Raw genomic sequence first — 16,855 nt, 5'->3', positions numbered from 1 at the left:
AATTAAACAAAATAGTTAAAGATATGAGTGAAATTTAATTATAACGCGTGTGTTTTAATTATTTATTGCATGTATTGTGTTGAATAATTCATAATTAATAAAGTTGCAGTTCATAAGCAACATTAGTATATTATTTTGGGGGTCTTTATCACCAAATTACATGAGTTATTTTTTTTAACTTTTCATTATATTTTTTTAATTTTCAGAACATGGATGACGATAAAATAAAAAGAAAAAACCGCGAGTATAATGAATCTAATAAATTAAAATCAGCCATTGAAAACGTATTGGACTCAACATGACATTACATTATACATATGTATAAAGCATCGGCGGTTTAATTTTTTCTGTTAAAAAGTTTTTATTTTATATTTTTCCCCATCCTTAGGGTAGGTTTTTTTTCCAAATTTATATGGGACCAATTTCAAGGTTCAACTTGAACCCCTTTCCAATAAAAAAATAATTATCAAAATGGAACTACTCTGTGAAAAGTTATGCGTGGTCATATATTAAAAAAAAAATCGAGTCGACTTGAGAACCTTCTTCGTTTTTTCTTCGTCGGTTGAAAATGGCGTAGATTGGATAGTTTGTTAATTTTGCATGAAGCCGTATCACCTCCATTGCCAGAGTCAAGAAAGTTGATAATGATAAGAACCAAAAAATATTTATGTGTGATGCATGTAGTAGGGTCGACAATTCCAGATTTCATATTAAATGGCAAATAATAGATTTCATATATAGCATTGACCCGGATCACTCCCGTCTTAAATCGAGTTTAGCTCGACATGTTTCAGGCTAATCCGTAGCCCTTCCTCTCAGGAGCGTTTTCAACGTAGGTTGGAACTGACAAATGTAGGGTAGCACACAACAGTAACAACATCGCTCTACAAAGGTACGTTCACACTATGAGTGAGTCACACGGTAGTTAAATGTTCAAAATTAATAGATTTCATTGTTTATTACGAAAAATATACCTACGTGCAATTTAATTTAATACTATTTTTTTTTTCCAAATATATTTTAAATAAACTTCATTATACCTAATTAGGTGATAAAAAAAAATTAAAACTTGTGTAATTTGGTTATAGTCTAATTAGAGTAGTACGTATCACCGACTTAAGGTGATTGTCACCAAATTAGCGGTGTTCGGGCAGTTGAAGAAATGTGGATTATGAACAGTATTATTTATATTTAATTAAGATTTAAAGGCATGATTATGCCAATAACAGGACTGTCTGCAGTTCCTATTAAAAGTAAAGACATTGATTGATAATAACATGGACTTTTATTCAAAATTCGATTTTATCACCAAATTAGATGAGATCACCCTAGTCTGTTGCTGTACTTTATGTCTAACTATGTCGTAGCGTCAGATATTACCGTGGTACAGCCGAAGCAGAGATCGCTTACATTTTTCATAAATGCTGGATGTCCTGTTGTTATATTTTGTAAATATTGGGCAAGCCGGTGGGAATAGGGTTCTATGGACGCTTCGCCAATGCTAATTGTTTCCTGTACTGCTTATTATATTATGTTGTTCAATAAATCGTAAATAAAAAAACTGAGACATGGATGCACAGAAAAACTAGAAAAAGAGACCAGCACTGGGAATCGAAACCAGGTCCTCAGCAATCCGTGCTGCGTGCTATAACCCCTACACCACTGCTGGACAGGAATCTAGACACGAATTTTTGCTATGCATACATATCTCAGGTTGCTTTATGCTACTTAAGCAGCAGCACTAGCGACATCTGTTTCTTTAAGAGACGTCACACTCTTTCGGAACTAGCCGCTTACCCAGACAAGAGATGTCGCTACTAAGCAATCAAATTACGATTGACTTTTTTTGGAGTCTTTGGAGTTTTTGTATTGTATTGTATTGTAAATAAATAAATAATACTGAGGACTACTGTTAAAGTTTATAATCTCCTTTGTGATTGTATGTTAGTTAACAGTATAGTAATATACGAACATACATACGTACAATGTGAGTAGTTCAGGCAGGTGCGGTAGCGTGCCCACCCGAAGCAATCGCGGCGCTTGCGTAATATGCCTGAAACAATAGAACACAGTTAATCCTGGCATTTCCGGGATTTCACTACAATTCATGAGAATTCCCAATCGCGGTCTTCAATGGCAGGCCTGGAGCCTGTGAGCGTCGTCGTGAGCCTGGCGCAGGCGTTTTCAACCTTTTTGTTTTAACGGCACACTTTTCGTTCATCAAAGTTACACACACCAGTAAAATAGAAAAGTGCGTTTCGACTGGCGTGTAGTAGGTTCCGTACAGAATACCCATAATATGTATGACGGGTTCATATCGGCTCGCATAGGTACTTATCGAAAGTCCGAACGTAATGTTTGTCAGAATGATCGTTTGCCATAACTCTTTTTTCACCGAATCCAATAATGTTCAGTATTATACTTAAAACAAACCAAACCTATAGTAATTTTGAACATGAAACTACCGTGAGACTCACTCATATAAATATAATGACCCGGATAACTCACGTCTTAAATCGAGTTTAGCTCGACATGTTTCGGGCTAATCTGTAGCCCTTCGTCTCCGGAGCAACGCGACTCAGCGGCTGCTGCAACACGCGCACTGCGCGCCGCCGCTCTGCTCGCGCGACTACCCGACGAAACTGACACCGGCACACAAAGACGAAGACGAAGCGCTACGGATTAGCCCGAAACATGTCGAGCTAAACTCGATTTAAGACGTGAGTTATCCGGGTCATTATATTTAATACAAACCTATAGTATTTTGTAGGATGACCATTTAAAAAAATCAGAAAATTTCAAGGTTTCAATGGGATAAAATTATGACAAACTATGATTCGGACAAAAATTAGGGATGACTTGCGAGAAGAGTAGGTACGCGTTGGCGCTCCGATGTATACCATAACGGACAGCAATAATAGGTCTCGTTGACACCTTTAAGTAAGTACGAATCGCACAAGCCACGCGTCAGTTGTTTTCGTACTATTTTCTCATTAAAACAGCTATTCATGATTTCAATGCAGCATACACTTCGCGGCAATCGCGGCACACGGTTGAAAACGTCTGGCTTAGTGGTTTGACTTAAGGCCTCTCAAGCATGAAATCATTTGTTCGAGCCCGGGCTCGCCCCTCTGAGTTTTTTTAAATTTATGTGTGAAATTACATTTTTAAACATGAAAGTACCGTGAGACTCACCCATATTAACATGTCGAGCTAAACTCGATTTAAGACGTGAGTTATCCGGGTCATTATATTTAATATGAAATTACATTATTTATAGGACTAATCACTGGTTAGGCACCTCGCGCACTAGACGGTTGCGACCGCAACCAGTGGCTGCAACGACCAGCGGCTGTATTGTCTAACGAACTTGGGATCACAACTGGTCATTCCTTTCTATCACATGGTATAGGATGAGGGTAGAAAGAGGTGGTGAAAACGATCGCGAGCGCCCGGTCGTTAGATATTACGGCCACCGATCAACTAAAGAAGCGGCCAGTTGGCCGTTGCGACCAAGTGCAAGCCGTTCATAATGGTTTCTTTAGTTAAGTTAATCTGAGGCCTTATTGTTTAAAGCAACATTCACATTTATCTGTCGTGTTATGTCGTGACGCATCAGAACGGTGTCGGTTTTTATACATTTTTTATGGAGATGGAGAGAGAGAGAGAGAGAGAGAGAGAGAGAGAGAGAGAGAGAGGGAGAGAGAGAGAAAGAGAGAGAGAAAGAGAGAGAGAGAGCATCACAACACGACACGAATAAATGTGAACGCTACCATATAAAATGTATGAAACCGATACCATTCTGATGCGTCACGACACAACACCACAGATAAATGTGAATGTGGCTTTACGCGCAGGCTCTCGCTATCGCTTTAACCATCTCTTTCTGTCACCGTCTAGTGCGCGAGGTGCCTTAGTTTATCTCAGGCGCTCAAATAGTACTCTACATTTGAAGTATCCCAGCAAGGATTAAAAAGTTCACGTGTCACGTTATCCAGCAACAATGCCTACTTATCAGCGCTATCACCATCCTATTGATAACCGCCATTAACAAATTAAAAATGTCGCTACATTGACAATACCCAAGTGTCACTCATGAGATGAACGCACTCTGTTTTTGCGTGAACACCGAGCAATAGAGATTGAGAAGTAGGTTTAGGGTAAATGTACCAATTTTTGACTCCTTTTCAATTTACACAAATAGAGGATATAGAAACGGATTAGAAGGACGCTCTTAAAGGTGCACCTTTACTATGTCCTGGTTGAAGACATGAAAAATCGTACCACATATAGCTTATTTTATTAGTTTCTACAGTCAACCGCGGGTACATATGCCTTAAGGCTTAACTTGGCCAATCTATGTACTATCTAATCCGCGTTTAAATTTAGCATCGATTGATCAAAGCGTTGTCTTAGATAAATCCTATTATTTTCTACCGATAGTTTGAATTCCGGCACTTTCGGCTCAATTCAAAAGATTACGCAAATAAATGAATACTTTAAATAGATATTGTTGTGCTGTTAGTGAGACGTGTTAAGATGATGTCACGATTTTTTTGATATATCGAGAGACTAATTTTTTCAATCACATCACTAGAAAATATCACTTCAGAGTATAGTAAAATTGTGTTAATTTGAAATAAAACTAAAGCTCTGATTAATTTTCGACTCAGATTTTTAAAAACGGAAAGGTTTTTCGATTGCCGCGGATGGGATTTGAACTTCTGGCTATACGTGGGAAGTGTGGCATTAACTGCGCACGGGCACAAGGCTCCTGACGAATCCTTCCGAAAATCTTGATTGCTTGCGTACGCCAATGGCCAGTATTAACGTACAAAAGCGTTCGGAAAAGGCGGTACCTAAAAAGGACCCTTCAGTTATTTTATTTGTACTATTGTGTAGCTTAAGAAATTCTGCATCAAATGCAGCATAATAATAACTCAAAAGTGATATTTCATTGGTATTATCGAGATACTGATCTGAGATCTGTTAAAAAAAAATATATATACCTCGTTTAGTTTCTTGCCGGTTTCTTCTCAGCAGAGGTTTTTCCGAACCGGTGGTAGATTTTTTTTGACATTCATAAGTGCTTGTTATAGCCTAATTTGAATAAAGATATTTTGACTTTGACTTTGATACCGCCTTTACTAGAGTACAGTATCAATTACAAAATCAATTACTCAAAATAATGTAGTCATGGTTTGTACCTATCTGATCGTTGTTCAAAGTATACAGCCAAGTTTATAAACTTGTAAGCAAAAAATTTATCAAAAATATCTGAACACGAATCTATAGTTAACGGCGTAGAGGCGTGTTCAGGTATTTTTGATCAAATTTGTTTATGAACTCTATTGTACCTACCGCATGACTCCACTTTGAGTCTAAGATTCCGATAAAAAACTTAACAGGTGCGTTCAGTTAAACGAACCCTCCTGGAATATTCCGTAAGAATTTAAACACATTCTGTATGTATATTTAGGGTCTGATGATTAATAATGGTGCAATACTCACAAGGATTTGAGATTAGGCATCTTAATCAGATCTTCAACAGCTATGTGCTCCAACATCGGCGCGTCTCTTATCGATCTGAAAAACAAAGATTGTATGACTGCTAGGAAACTAATTTTCAATGAACTGTTTGTTTGGAATTATTAGATAAATTCGAATTCCTGTGTTAGAAATATTTATTACCAGCCTTTATTTAGCTTTGCACGCGTACTTAAACCATCTAGCAATTGAATTAAAACACACATACATCACATAAATTCCCGTGGGGATTTCCAAAGATTACTTATACATCGGCGCAGTGCCGGCTTGATTCTAAACCTTGATCACGGTAGAGCGAGATTGTCTACACTAAACCGCTTCAGCGGGGCTACTACGAAAATCGAAACTCGAAGTTCGTATCGTACCGTCCCTCTCGCTCTCGTATTAAATAGTATAAGTGTCAGAGGGAACTTCGAGTTTCGTAGTAGCCCTGCTGTCTCTATGATAAGCAGGCTCCTCTTCCCCACTGGGCACACTGGGCACGTGCCCGCCCAGGGCCTCGCGATGTATTGGGGCCCCCTAGACCCTACTCCATTACCAAACAATATCCGATAGCTACTCCACTCTCGCCTGAAAATCAGGCTTGCCAACCGAATGCAGCATGTTGGGCCCAGGGCCTCTAATAGGTGAATGCCTGGATAAGGCGTCTTCAGAATTTTATTTTGCACTAGAAAATGGCGCTGAGTGCCACGATGCCATAGACAGACACTGGCGTCAAAACATATGATACCCCTGAGTTGGTTTTTAAAAAACCGGCCAAGAGCGTGTCGGACACGCCGAAAATAGGGTTTCGTAGCCATTACGGAAAAATTATGTAATATTTTTCTAAGGATTTCGGAATCTTCCAAGTTTAGGTATATTTTATACCTTAGGCTGCTATTTACTCATAAACTACTAATAATTCTCAAACAAACTTAGCCGTCATAGTTTTCCTTGAAAGTTTGAAATACTTAATACTACCATCCTGAATTTTTTCCACCCGGTTTTGATTTTAGAGGGGGGGGGGGAACGCTCGATTTTAATGAAAATTTGCACTTTAAAGTTGAATATTTCGCAAACAAATCACTGACTCGAAAAATTATAATATTTTAAAAGACCTATCCAACGATACCCCACACTATAGGGTTGGATGAGAATAAAAAAATCACCCCCACTTTACGTCTATGGGAGTTTTTAGTTATACTATTTTGTCGGCATAGTTTACTTATATATCCGTGCAAAATTACAGCTTTCTAGCATTGATAGTCTCTGAGAAAAGCCGCGGACGGACAGAGACAGACAGACAGACATGGCGAAACTATAAGGGTTCCGTTTTTGCCATTTTGGCTCCGGAATCCTAAAAACTATCCGATAAATGATAATTTTGACAGGGATTATACTTACAAGTGCTCGACGGTGTGTAGATGGTAGCCCTGAGCGTGGATGGCTTTGGCAGTGAGCCGCGTGATGTTGGGCTGGATCAGCTCCACCGTCACCAACTCCGCCAGCGCCCTTCTGCCTGGAGACAAAAGTACACTATTAAAAATCACGCGAACAAGTCTTTCTGCTCGTAAGGGCGGGTCTTCACAGAGCGAGCTGCTTCGCGCGGCAACTATTTTCAGTGCGATTTTGAGCCAGGGCTACTACGAAACTCGAAGTTCGTGTCGTATCGTCCCTCTCGCTCTCGTATTAAATAGTATAAGTGTCAGAGGGACCGCTCGACACGAACTTCGAGTTTAGAGTTTCGTAGTAGCCCTGCAGACCCTACGAAGCGCAAAAAAAAAGTCTAACCAATGTAAGGTACGAAAACCGTTCTAAAGTATTCGTAGGTACAGATAAGAACACATTTAGATGGTTAATTTCGTTCAAACGCAATGCACAGAAATTGAGTGCTCTGCTGGACTACTTGAGTCCAATTTTAGATACGTGGGTCTTACTGGCGTATTACATCCCTTTTCATCAAATGCTATTTTAATAATTTAATTTAATATAACATCATTTCCTACAAAATATACCCTACGCTGCGCTGCCGATTCGAATCAGAAATGAGGAGATATGCAGAAGAAGTAGAGCCACTGACATAGCCAAACGAATTAGCTCGCTAAAGTGGCAATGGGCAGGCCATATAGCATGGAGAACAGATGGCCGTTGGGGCTGAAAAGTTCTCGAATGGAGACACGTTTAACCTATTTGTTACTATGAAAATCGCAATTATTTTCCTCATGTGTCACAAATCGCCAGACTTCTCCCTCGCAAATGTGTGACGTAATGGAGGTGCCTTGCCCTTAACCTTCGTTTTTTTAGCATTAGAAAGAAGGTAAGCGATCTTGACTAGTCTTTTTATTGAAAAACACTTTTAAAAATAAGTCACAGCAAATAGTAACAATTAGCAAGGACATTATGATGCTTTGGTATCATAAGTATATACCTAATAAATATAACCTACTGTTTTTTTTTAAAACGTCTTACAATAAAAAGACTCGTAGGTAGGTACCATTTATGTCTAGACGCAGAGCCATTCCGTTTAATAGCTCTTTTGTTTATTTTCTCAATTGCTAATTCCAGTTTATTTGCTTGGATAAGCTACGTATTTAGTGTTGGTGAAGGAGTCCGTAAACCGTTAAACAAGTGATTGAAGCTAAGCGTATGAGTAGTCATAAACATAAACAACAAGTGATTGATCATTGATCAACGAATTCCAATGAGTATTGGAGTGGAAAAGGTGGCAATCGACCGGCATTGTCATCAAAGTATTGGCTCCTGGACGTTGGGTTAGGTCCCACCGTATTCCATATCTGAGTAATCCAAGTATCTAATAATCTAATTGATAAAACTATTCCTAGCTTGCTCGCTCTTAACATATACATTAAATAACAATAAATAAATATGTAGGTATATTTCTTTATATTTAAGTATGTATGTATAAGTAGGTATGTAAACTCTTTATTGCACAAAATATCATTCCATTCTATCTATTTGTGAACTTAATATTTGCTGTATAATTTTACAGCGCATTGGTGTTGTTTACTGTAACGCTGTAATTTTTTGTTGGAATAAATAAATAAACGTCTAGTTTTATGTGTAAATTGCACCATCTATCGTTCTTTAGACTTTGATCTAACTACTATTCCTTACTTACTTCTTTCTGTTGTAAAGATTACCTGAAAGAAATAGCTCGGAAGCGATAAGGACACCTTTTGCTTGCCTAGGAAAATTTTCTTTATTTACAGTCACAGCACTAATATCTGACACAACAAAACGTACCTACATAAATATCTGATACGACTCTAGATATTTCTAGGTCCGGTTTCGGTAGGACGTGTCAGTGCCCTTAGTGTAACTTTTTGGTTACAAAATACGTCTCGATCGCGTTCGCGGTAAAATCTCAATTTATATGGAAACACGAACATCGCAAACGTTCCACTAGAGGCGCTGTTCGTGTTTCCATACATATTGAGATTTTAACGCGAACGCGATCGAGACTTATTTTGTAACCGAAAACTTTACACTAAGGGCACAGTTATTAATATAAGCACGCTCCGCTGTGGCAGATATATTAATGCGAGTGATTGTCCCACTGTTTTCTGTTATGTTTTGTTAAAAAGTGTTTGTATTGTATTGTACTATGTCGCTGCCTATTTGAAATAAACATTTGGACTTTACTAATTTTTTTTCTCAAATAGGTAACAGAATACATTTTTTAAAGAAATTATCTGCCAAACTGCATGACAGTTTGTTGGCAGAAAAAATTAGCTCTCTAACACAGTTCATTAAATGCATGCATGTATAAAGGCATGCAAGGGGATGCCCCGAAGTCACCGATCATGAATTCGTTACCTATATAGTCTGTCAAAAAAGAGAAGAAATTAAAAAGTGGCATCACTGTAGTGTCATCCCTTTCAAACCCTGTCAAACCAAAAAGGGAGGACACTACAGTGTGTGTTGCCACTTTTTAATTTCTTCTCTTTTTTTGACAGACTATACACCTCTTCGCTTCTTCGACTAACTTTCGTAATAAAGTCAACGCAAATGGGACATAAATAGTACGACTTTAAACGTTTTATTTCAATGTTTACGCGATCACTGTCATTCCAAACTCCTTGCCGTGAATGAAACGTAAATCCATCGCCGTAAACACTAAACACATTAACTTCAAAGGGCAGGAAACTGGAAGAAATCGTCGTTATTGCGTTAATTGTTTACTTAAAATGTTATTTTAGTAATAAATTATGAAGGTTCGCGTAATTAAATGTATTTCTTTTACAATTAAATTTAGACGCTTAGCTGATTTCAATTCAACTTTTCAGCTCAACTGAGTTTCGAAGACTTTGAAGCAAAAAAAACTAAACTTACCCTAATAGCGTATTCTTACCCCTAATGGACATTGACTATCATTTTGAGTCAAGTCTGCCCATTTCATTGTCTCGCATTATATTAATTTCATAGGAATATAGTTTTATCTAGCGTATGTAGTTGCGTTTTTTATTGCTTACTCAATTGGCATTGATCACTTTTTACAATGTGGTCTAATTCCAAAACCATTTCGAGGAATAGGTTTATTAAATCATTTTATATTTTTTTAGTTAAAAAATACTTAATGATCGTGTGTAAGTATATTGTGTCGGGTTAGAATTTCACCTCTCCATCTCTTCCGTGGATGTCGTAAGAGGCGACAAAGGATATAAGGTTAAGGTATACCGTAGGCGACGGGCTAGCAACCTGTCACTATTGTATCGTTTTTGTCAAACTTTAAACCTAAAATTGCTAAAAGTGGCTCCGAAGCGGTAACGTTTCGTGTGCTCTGCCTACCCCATTTGGGAATACAGGCGTGATGTTTGTGTGTGTGTGTAAGTATATTGGCAAAATAACGTTTGACGTTTGTTTGACTTTCATCGTAAATAAACGTTATGTGACTAAACCGCCTAATCCTAACACTGCCAGGTGACAGAAGACACCGCGTTTTTTTTAATAATGGCAAAGATAAACGCAGTTTTAAACGCCATGGCAACTATGGTAAGCTATAGGTACTTCAGTTAACTAATGAATAGGATAAAAAAAATTAAAACCCAACTAAAAGTAAAATCCTTCAAATAGGTGTCCTAAATTCGCCTATTTTATAAAAAAAATATAAAAATAAACATTGTTTTTATTGAGACCAATGCTAATTTGCATGGCGCGTTTCGTCTTTGTATTTTTTTATTTGATTGACAAAAGGAAAAACGTGTCTAATATTTTCTGATTATTTCCAACTGATGATCTAAGTTTAAATAGAGCAATGTTTTACTTCCAAGAAACTACCCAATTCTGGAGTAGGATCTATTTCAACATCACATCTTTTGTTTGATGATCATGTCAGGCAGGGCCCTTGGAGCTTTGTTTAAATACAATGAAACTGGGTTAGTCACGAATCGTAATGATTATCTGAACATATTCGCGAAGCTTTTGTATCGACGATAATCGTTTTGACGAATTGGCGATGCTTTTAGCTCGAGACTACTTACTAGGTCAATTGGAGTTAAATTATGATGATAGTTAATTTTAGATTTTCAAAAAGATAAAACGTGCTTCAAACTGAACTGAATTAAATATACACTTTTAATCAGCACCGTGGGCTTAGTAAGTCGCATCCATAATACCATTTATACTTGATAAATATTCCACGGTGTGCAACTAAATCCCTGATCACTGGTCTACCTATCTTTCAGATCATGAGTGTCATGAGGTCGATTCTGCACTTCGTCGCTTCCAGGAGCCAGAGGCCTGCTTCAATGAAAATAAACACTTAGGCACCTAAAACATAAAGATCAAAGCCCGCTTTCCTACTTCAAAAATCCGTCAAGCTGCATTAAAAATTGCGGCTTTCGATTGACAATTTCAAATTCGTTCCCTTTGCCTCGGAATGGACATTAACTTGTACGATTTTACTTACAGGTGTAAACTGAGCTTAACAAAATTGAAAATACTACGCAAATAAAAAATAACCATCCACATCAATCGCTCGTCGTTTTCAGTTGTCATTAACCTATTCTATGTCTATTTTGGAGTTCCACCTCAGTTTGTTCTAGTTTCTAAATTCACACAACAAACATACGTCCGACTTCAATGCTGTAATGTTTGAAATTTTCAGATTTTTCACTCATAGTTATTACCATTCTCTCGGCAGTTAACGACAAAACATATCTTTAAAGCTACTTGAAGTTGCAGATGCTTTGCTTTTCATTTCATTTCATATGCAGCAGCCGTGATCTCGGGTAGGTAGGTAACTATAACGAAGCACAGACACAAATTAAGTAGGTACTTCCTTACCTTCAAGTAGGTACACAAGTTCCATTCCCTCGTAAAAACTAGGTACATTAGTGGTTAGAGAACCTGACTACGAAGCTTGAGGTCCCGGGTTCGATTCCCGTGTCGGGGCAGATATTTGTATGAAAAATACGAATGTTCGTTCTCGGGTCTTGGGTGTTTACTATGTATTTAAGTATGTATCTATCTATATAATTATATTTATCCGTTGCTTAGTACCCATAACACAAGCTTTGCTAAGCTTACTTTGGGACTAGGTCAATTGGTGTGAATTGTCCCGTGATATTTATTTATTTATTTATTAGGTGTAAAATCTCCCAAATTTTTTTTCAGTATACTATCAATTTTTTTTTAAATTTCAGCGAAAATTTAGTGTAAAAAAAATCAACGGTAACTTACGTCGTTGGAATTTTTTGGAATATAATATACGATCAAATAGATAATCGTATAGCTAAGTGGTTAGAGAACCTGAGTATGAAGCTTGGGGTCACGGATTCAATCTCCGTTCTGGGCAGATATTTGTATGAACAATAAAAATGTTTGCTCTCGAGTCTTGGAAGTTTAATATGTATTTGTGTATATATTTATCTTTATTAGTATTTATAGTCGTTGCTTCTGTACCATAATATAATTATATTACTTCGATCGTTTTCTAAATAATGTTTTTGATTCTGGGCTTCTTATTCGCTTTACGGGTAGGTATATGTTGGCTAAAAAATTTTTGAAAACCATTAGACAGCACAAATTGGCTAAATAATCATATGCGCTATAAATATTTTCTGAGAACCCATAACTTATCCCGTAATTTTTACGCAATGGAATTTGTGCCGCTGATATAATGTCGCCATACCCGCAATATACTGGTATACTAGAACGCGTTCATAGTATACTTATTGAATGTTTGACTATGAAGTGTTTGCTTACCTAACTGCGCTGAGCAAACATTATATTGTCAATTTAAAACAACGTTATCAGTGTCGTTGTCGAATGTAATTGTGATAAGGCTTAAAGATCTGGGCCAGACAGAGCAGCTCGTTAGGAAACTTATCAAAAGGAGAGTGACGCTGTAGAGACACTTTGAAAACATGTAAGGAAGGACACCGGGGATCTCCAACATAAGTATAAAAGTATAGTGTTTATACATTGTATGAAAACCCCCTTGCTCCCAATACATAACTATTTTACATAACCAGCATTTGAGGCCAAATTATTTCCTAACTCAATCCGGTCCTGCTGCGGCGCACTCACTTCGCTCGCTCAATTCGCGCGTTGTGGTCGAAATTGTGCCTAGTACACTACTCCTGCTTCGCTCGTCGTCGTACGTTATTTTTGGGAATCTAAATTGACAGTAATACTAACCAATTGCCGAAACTTCTCTCAAGTAGAAAATACTTCAGCCCCTTCCAGAACTGGCTATGTAAGATGATTAATTATGTACTGGAAACAAAGTGGAAAACCATGTGAGCAACAATAAAATAATATCTAAAATATTTTCCTGTATAATTTATTCAAACTAACCTAACTACCTACTGAAATACTATCGACTTTAAAACTCTTGTATGTGCAGACGAAGCAATGTGCATCTTACAAAGAAAATCATAGATTTCGTTGTCATCATCATATAGCAGTAGCAGTTGAATTGAAATTCCGGGATTTTATTAAATTCTGCGGAAATTCCTTAAAATTACATAGTTTTCATTGACGTTATACTTATTACGTTATATTATTTAGACGACCAGATGGCCTAGTGGTTAGAGAACCTGACTACGAAGCTTGAGGTCCCGGGTTCTATTCCCGCGTCGGGCAGATATTTGTATGAAAAATACGAATGTTTGTTCTCGGGTCTTGAGTGTTTAATATGTATTTAAGTATGTATCTATCCATATAATTATATTTATCCGTTGCTCAGTACCCATAACACAAGCTTTGCTAAGCTTACTTTGGGACTAGGTCAATTGGTGTGAATTGTCCCGTGATATTTATTTATTTATTTATTAGGTACTTATAACAACCATGTCAAATTTCATGACTCTAAGCCCCACGTTAGACTACACGTGTACCTATTATACGATTATTTATCAATTGTAAGTAGGTATACAGTATGGGCGTGTACATTACTTATTTTCACGTCATAATTTTCTAGTAACTATCATGTAAAACTCACGCACTGTTGATGAATTATTCATTAGGTTATTTTTGGCCGGATCTACTGTTTTGTATATCAAGGAGGTTATTTTTAAAGTCTGCAGCAGTTCAAGAACTGTGTAAACCAAGTTTAACAAACTTCGGCCGGCGCATTTCGGACGTCTGCCTGTCGGAATCTAACTAGAGACCGTATAGCCTAACGTTACTGTGACACTCACGATCACAATCAAATGACAGCTTAGTTTTCGCGTACAAAAAATGACATTTAAAGGAAATTGTGTAATCGCGAGTGTCAGAAACGATAGACACGGGGACGGCCTCGGGACAAAACATTGAATTTAACAAAATATTAACGTCAGATTTTTTTTATGGATAACTAGCTGGCGAACTTCGTACCGCCTACTTAAAAGGCAAACAATGAATGTCGTGTTAACTTTTAGCTAAACAATGTAGGATTTTACTAACGTAACTAAATGAATACAAATAAACATTACGTTAAAAGATTATTAGAATAATAAGGATTAAATAAAACAAAGTCAGGTTAGGACACCATTATTATAAATTAATATTTCCAAAATTTATATTGTGGTTTTCATTGAGGTTGTGTTGTGAATGTGAACAATTGTACAAAATTCAAGACTCTAAATTCAGTGCTGAAATTTCAAGATTTTTCCCTATCCCGTGAGAATATCGGGATACGGCTCAGGCCTGAAATATCCGTTTTCCTAAAATGTATTTTTCGCAAAATGTCTGCTTTTCAGAATGTCAACACGTCTTTTGCATAATGTCAGCTTCTCAAAATATCAGCTATATAAAATTGCCTGTCTCCAAGACTGACAGTTTTTGTATAATGTTCGCTTTTCAGAAAGTGCTTATTCTCAAAATGTCTGCAACCTCAAAATATCCGCCTTCTTATAACGTTGGCATTCCAGAAAAGTCTCATTCCCAAAATGTCTCTAATCATGTTCTTCAAATTTCATCTTAATCGGTACAGCGGTTTAGCCGTGAAAGAGTAACAAACAGACAGACTGAGTTACTTTCGCATTTATTAGCATTGATTTTAGTAAAAAACTAAACTACGAAAATCCCTTGGAAAATTGTTTTGAAAATAAAGCAGGCATTATGGGAAAACAAACATAACAAGACTATAGCCTATTTAAAAAAGTGATCATAACGGGAAAGCAGAAGTTATGGTAATGCTAATATTATAGGAATGTAAATATTATGAATAGACGACTTCCTGAGATTGTACACATTTTAAATATCAGACAATTTGAGAAAGCTGACTAAATAGAAGTGCTAAACATTGTGAAAACGCAGACGTTTTGAGAATTGTACAATTTACGAAAACAGACATTTCAGGCCTGAGCCGGGATACAAAGTAGCGTAGTAGTGTTATTCCAGACGTCCAGCGACCTACATACCAAATATCATGCATGACTCTAAGTAAAAAATGTAAACAAATTAAAATTTTGCTCGAGCTGTAATTTTTCCGTAAGTAATACATAATCTTTTACCATTGGTTAGAGGTATTTTTGAGTGATATAATTTTATAAACCGTGTTCAGACAATGTAATGAGTTCGGATAACCTTAAGTTCATCATGACGGCACAAACGATGTACCTAAGTACCTCGTTGATTTTGTCGTTGGTATCTTTTGGGTAGAGTTAATTAATATCCAAACCTGGAAAGTAGTAGATTCTTATTATTAATGAATCATTAGACTTGGTGATAATATGAGATTAGATTATTATGATAGGGTACCTACCGAATTTCATAGGTCAATATATGGGCGGCAAAAATTTAATAGCCTACTGGCGGAAAATTTGTAAATCCGCCACTGTTAATGATTGTTTTGACTTTTAAATTAGTATATTTTTAGTTTTGTTCAAAGTTCGAACAACCTAACCCACTTTTATTTGCTACCACTACAAAGCTAGTAATTTACAGTGAGACTGAATGAAATAAACAGAATTCATCATGACAGGCCAAGGCCGTTCGGCGGTTAGAGAAATCTAGAATATATAAATAATTTCAATGTTTGTAGCCAAATCAATCAATTTGTTTGGGGGAGCAAAGGTATGCGAGTTTTGGACGGAGCAGAGTCGAAATATTGATGAAGTTTTTAAGATATCGATGCGAGAAGGTGTACGCCAAACACTAGTTTTAGTTCGCCTGTAGCCCTCATTTATAAGGATTAAAATTTATTTCCTTTCTTAGAAAAATATAAATCAGCGAAGTTGTTTTCACACAAATAATGTGTTAAAGAATTTGGATAATTAACTCTGGTGGAGAAAATTGAAAATTGACGATATACGAATGTGGATGAGTGGAAAAGAGACAATTTAAGAATTATACGCTGACGACATGCCATGACATTATAGAAGAGATAAAAGAAGTAGATGAAATAGGATTGTGGATGAAGTCTAGGAAATTAAAGGGATACTATTATATAGACCTATTAGAAAGAAAAGAAAGACAGAGAGATTTATTTTGGCTCCATAAGTATTACCACCTTAAAAACATTTTCTGCTAAATGGATACAGGATAAGTTGTGGCTGGAGAATTTCACCGGATATTATATTTCGCTCCCATCAACCGCCGCACGTAGGCGGCAGTCGAGTGGTGTTTACCATATGTGTTAAATTTTGGGCAAAGCATCATTTAATCATACCTAACATCACTTAGTCACGAACCTTTTACGAGAACGGTAAACAGTTTCAAAACTATTAATGGTGTCAAAACGTTGTTGATTCGAAGATGTTTTATGTCTGTGTATTTGCACATTATGGTAGCTCTGAAACACATGTACTTAAGAGGTATTGTACGGTCATGGTCATTATAGGCAGTGCCACAAGGGTTGAAGTGAATGATTACACAC

General features: G+C 36.9%; 1 protein-coding gene across 2 annotated transcripts in view; it reads right to left on the bottom strand.

Annotated features, from left to right (window-relative positions):
- The window catches only part of Lgr1 (Leucine-rich repeat-containing G protein-coupled receptor 1), a 52,145-nt gene that overhangs the window by 12,322 nt on the left and 22,968 nt on the right, over positions 1-16,855 (bottom strand). Inside the window, exons 2-4 of one of the 2 annotated variants that reach the window (XM_074099785.1) lie at positions 6,931-7,045; positions 5,512-5,586; positions 1,985-2,053 (exon numbers count right to left, since the gene is read on the bottom strand). In XM_074099785.1, coding sequence (XP_073955886.1) covers positions 1,985-2,053; positions 5,512-5,586; positions 6,931-7,045 — 259 coding nt within the window. Of the gene's footprint in view, positions 1-1,976; positions 2,054-5,511; positions 5,587-6,930; positions 7,046-16,855 lie in introns of those variants that run through there. The other variant, XM_074099786.1, reaches the window with a different exon arrangement.

Source organism: Choristoneura fumiferana, chromosome 17 (assembly GCF_025370935.1).
Source record: "Choristoneura fumiferana chromosome 17, NRCan_CFum_1, whole genome shotgun sequence".
In the NCBI taxonomy this organism is placed as follows: Eukaryota; Metazoa; Arthropoda; class Insecta; order Lepidoptera; family Tortricidae; genus Choristoneura; species Choristoneura fumiferana.
Note: the sequence above shows the minus strand (reverse complement) of the source record. Positions and strands in the feature narration are given on the sequence as shown.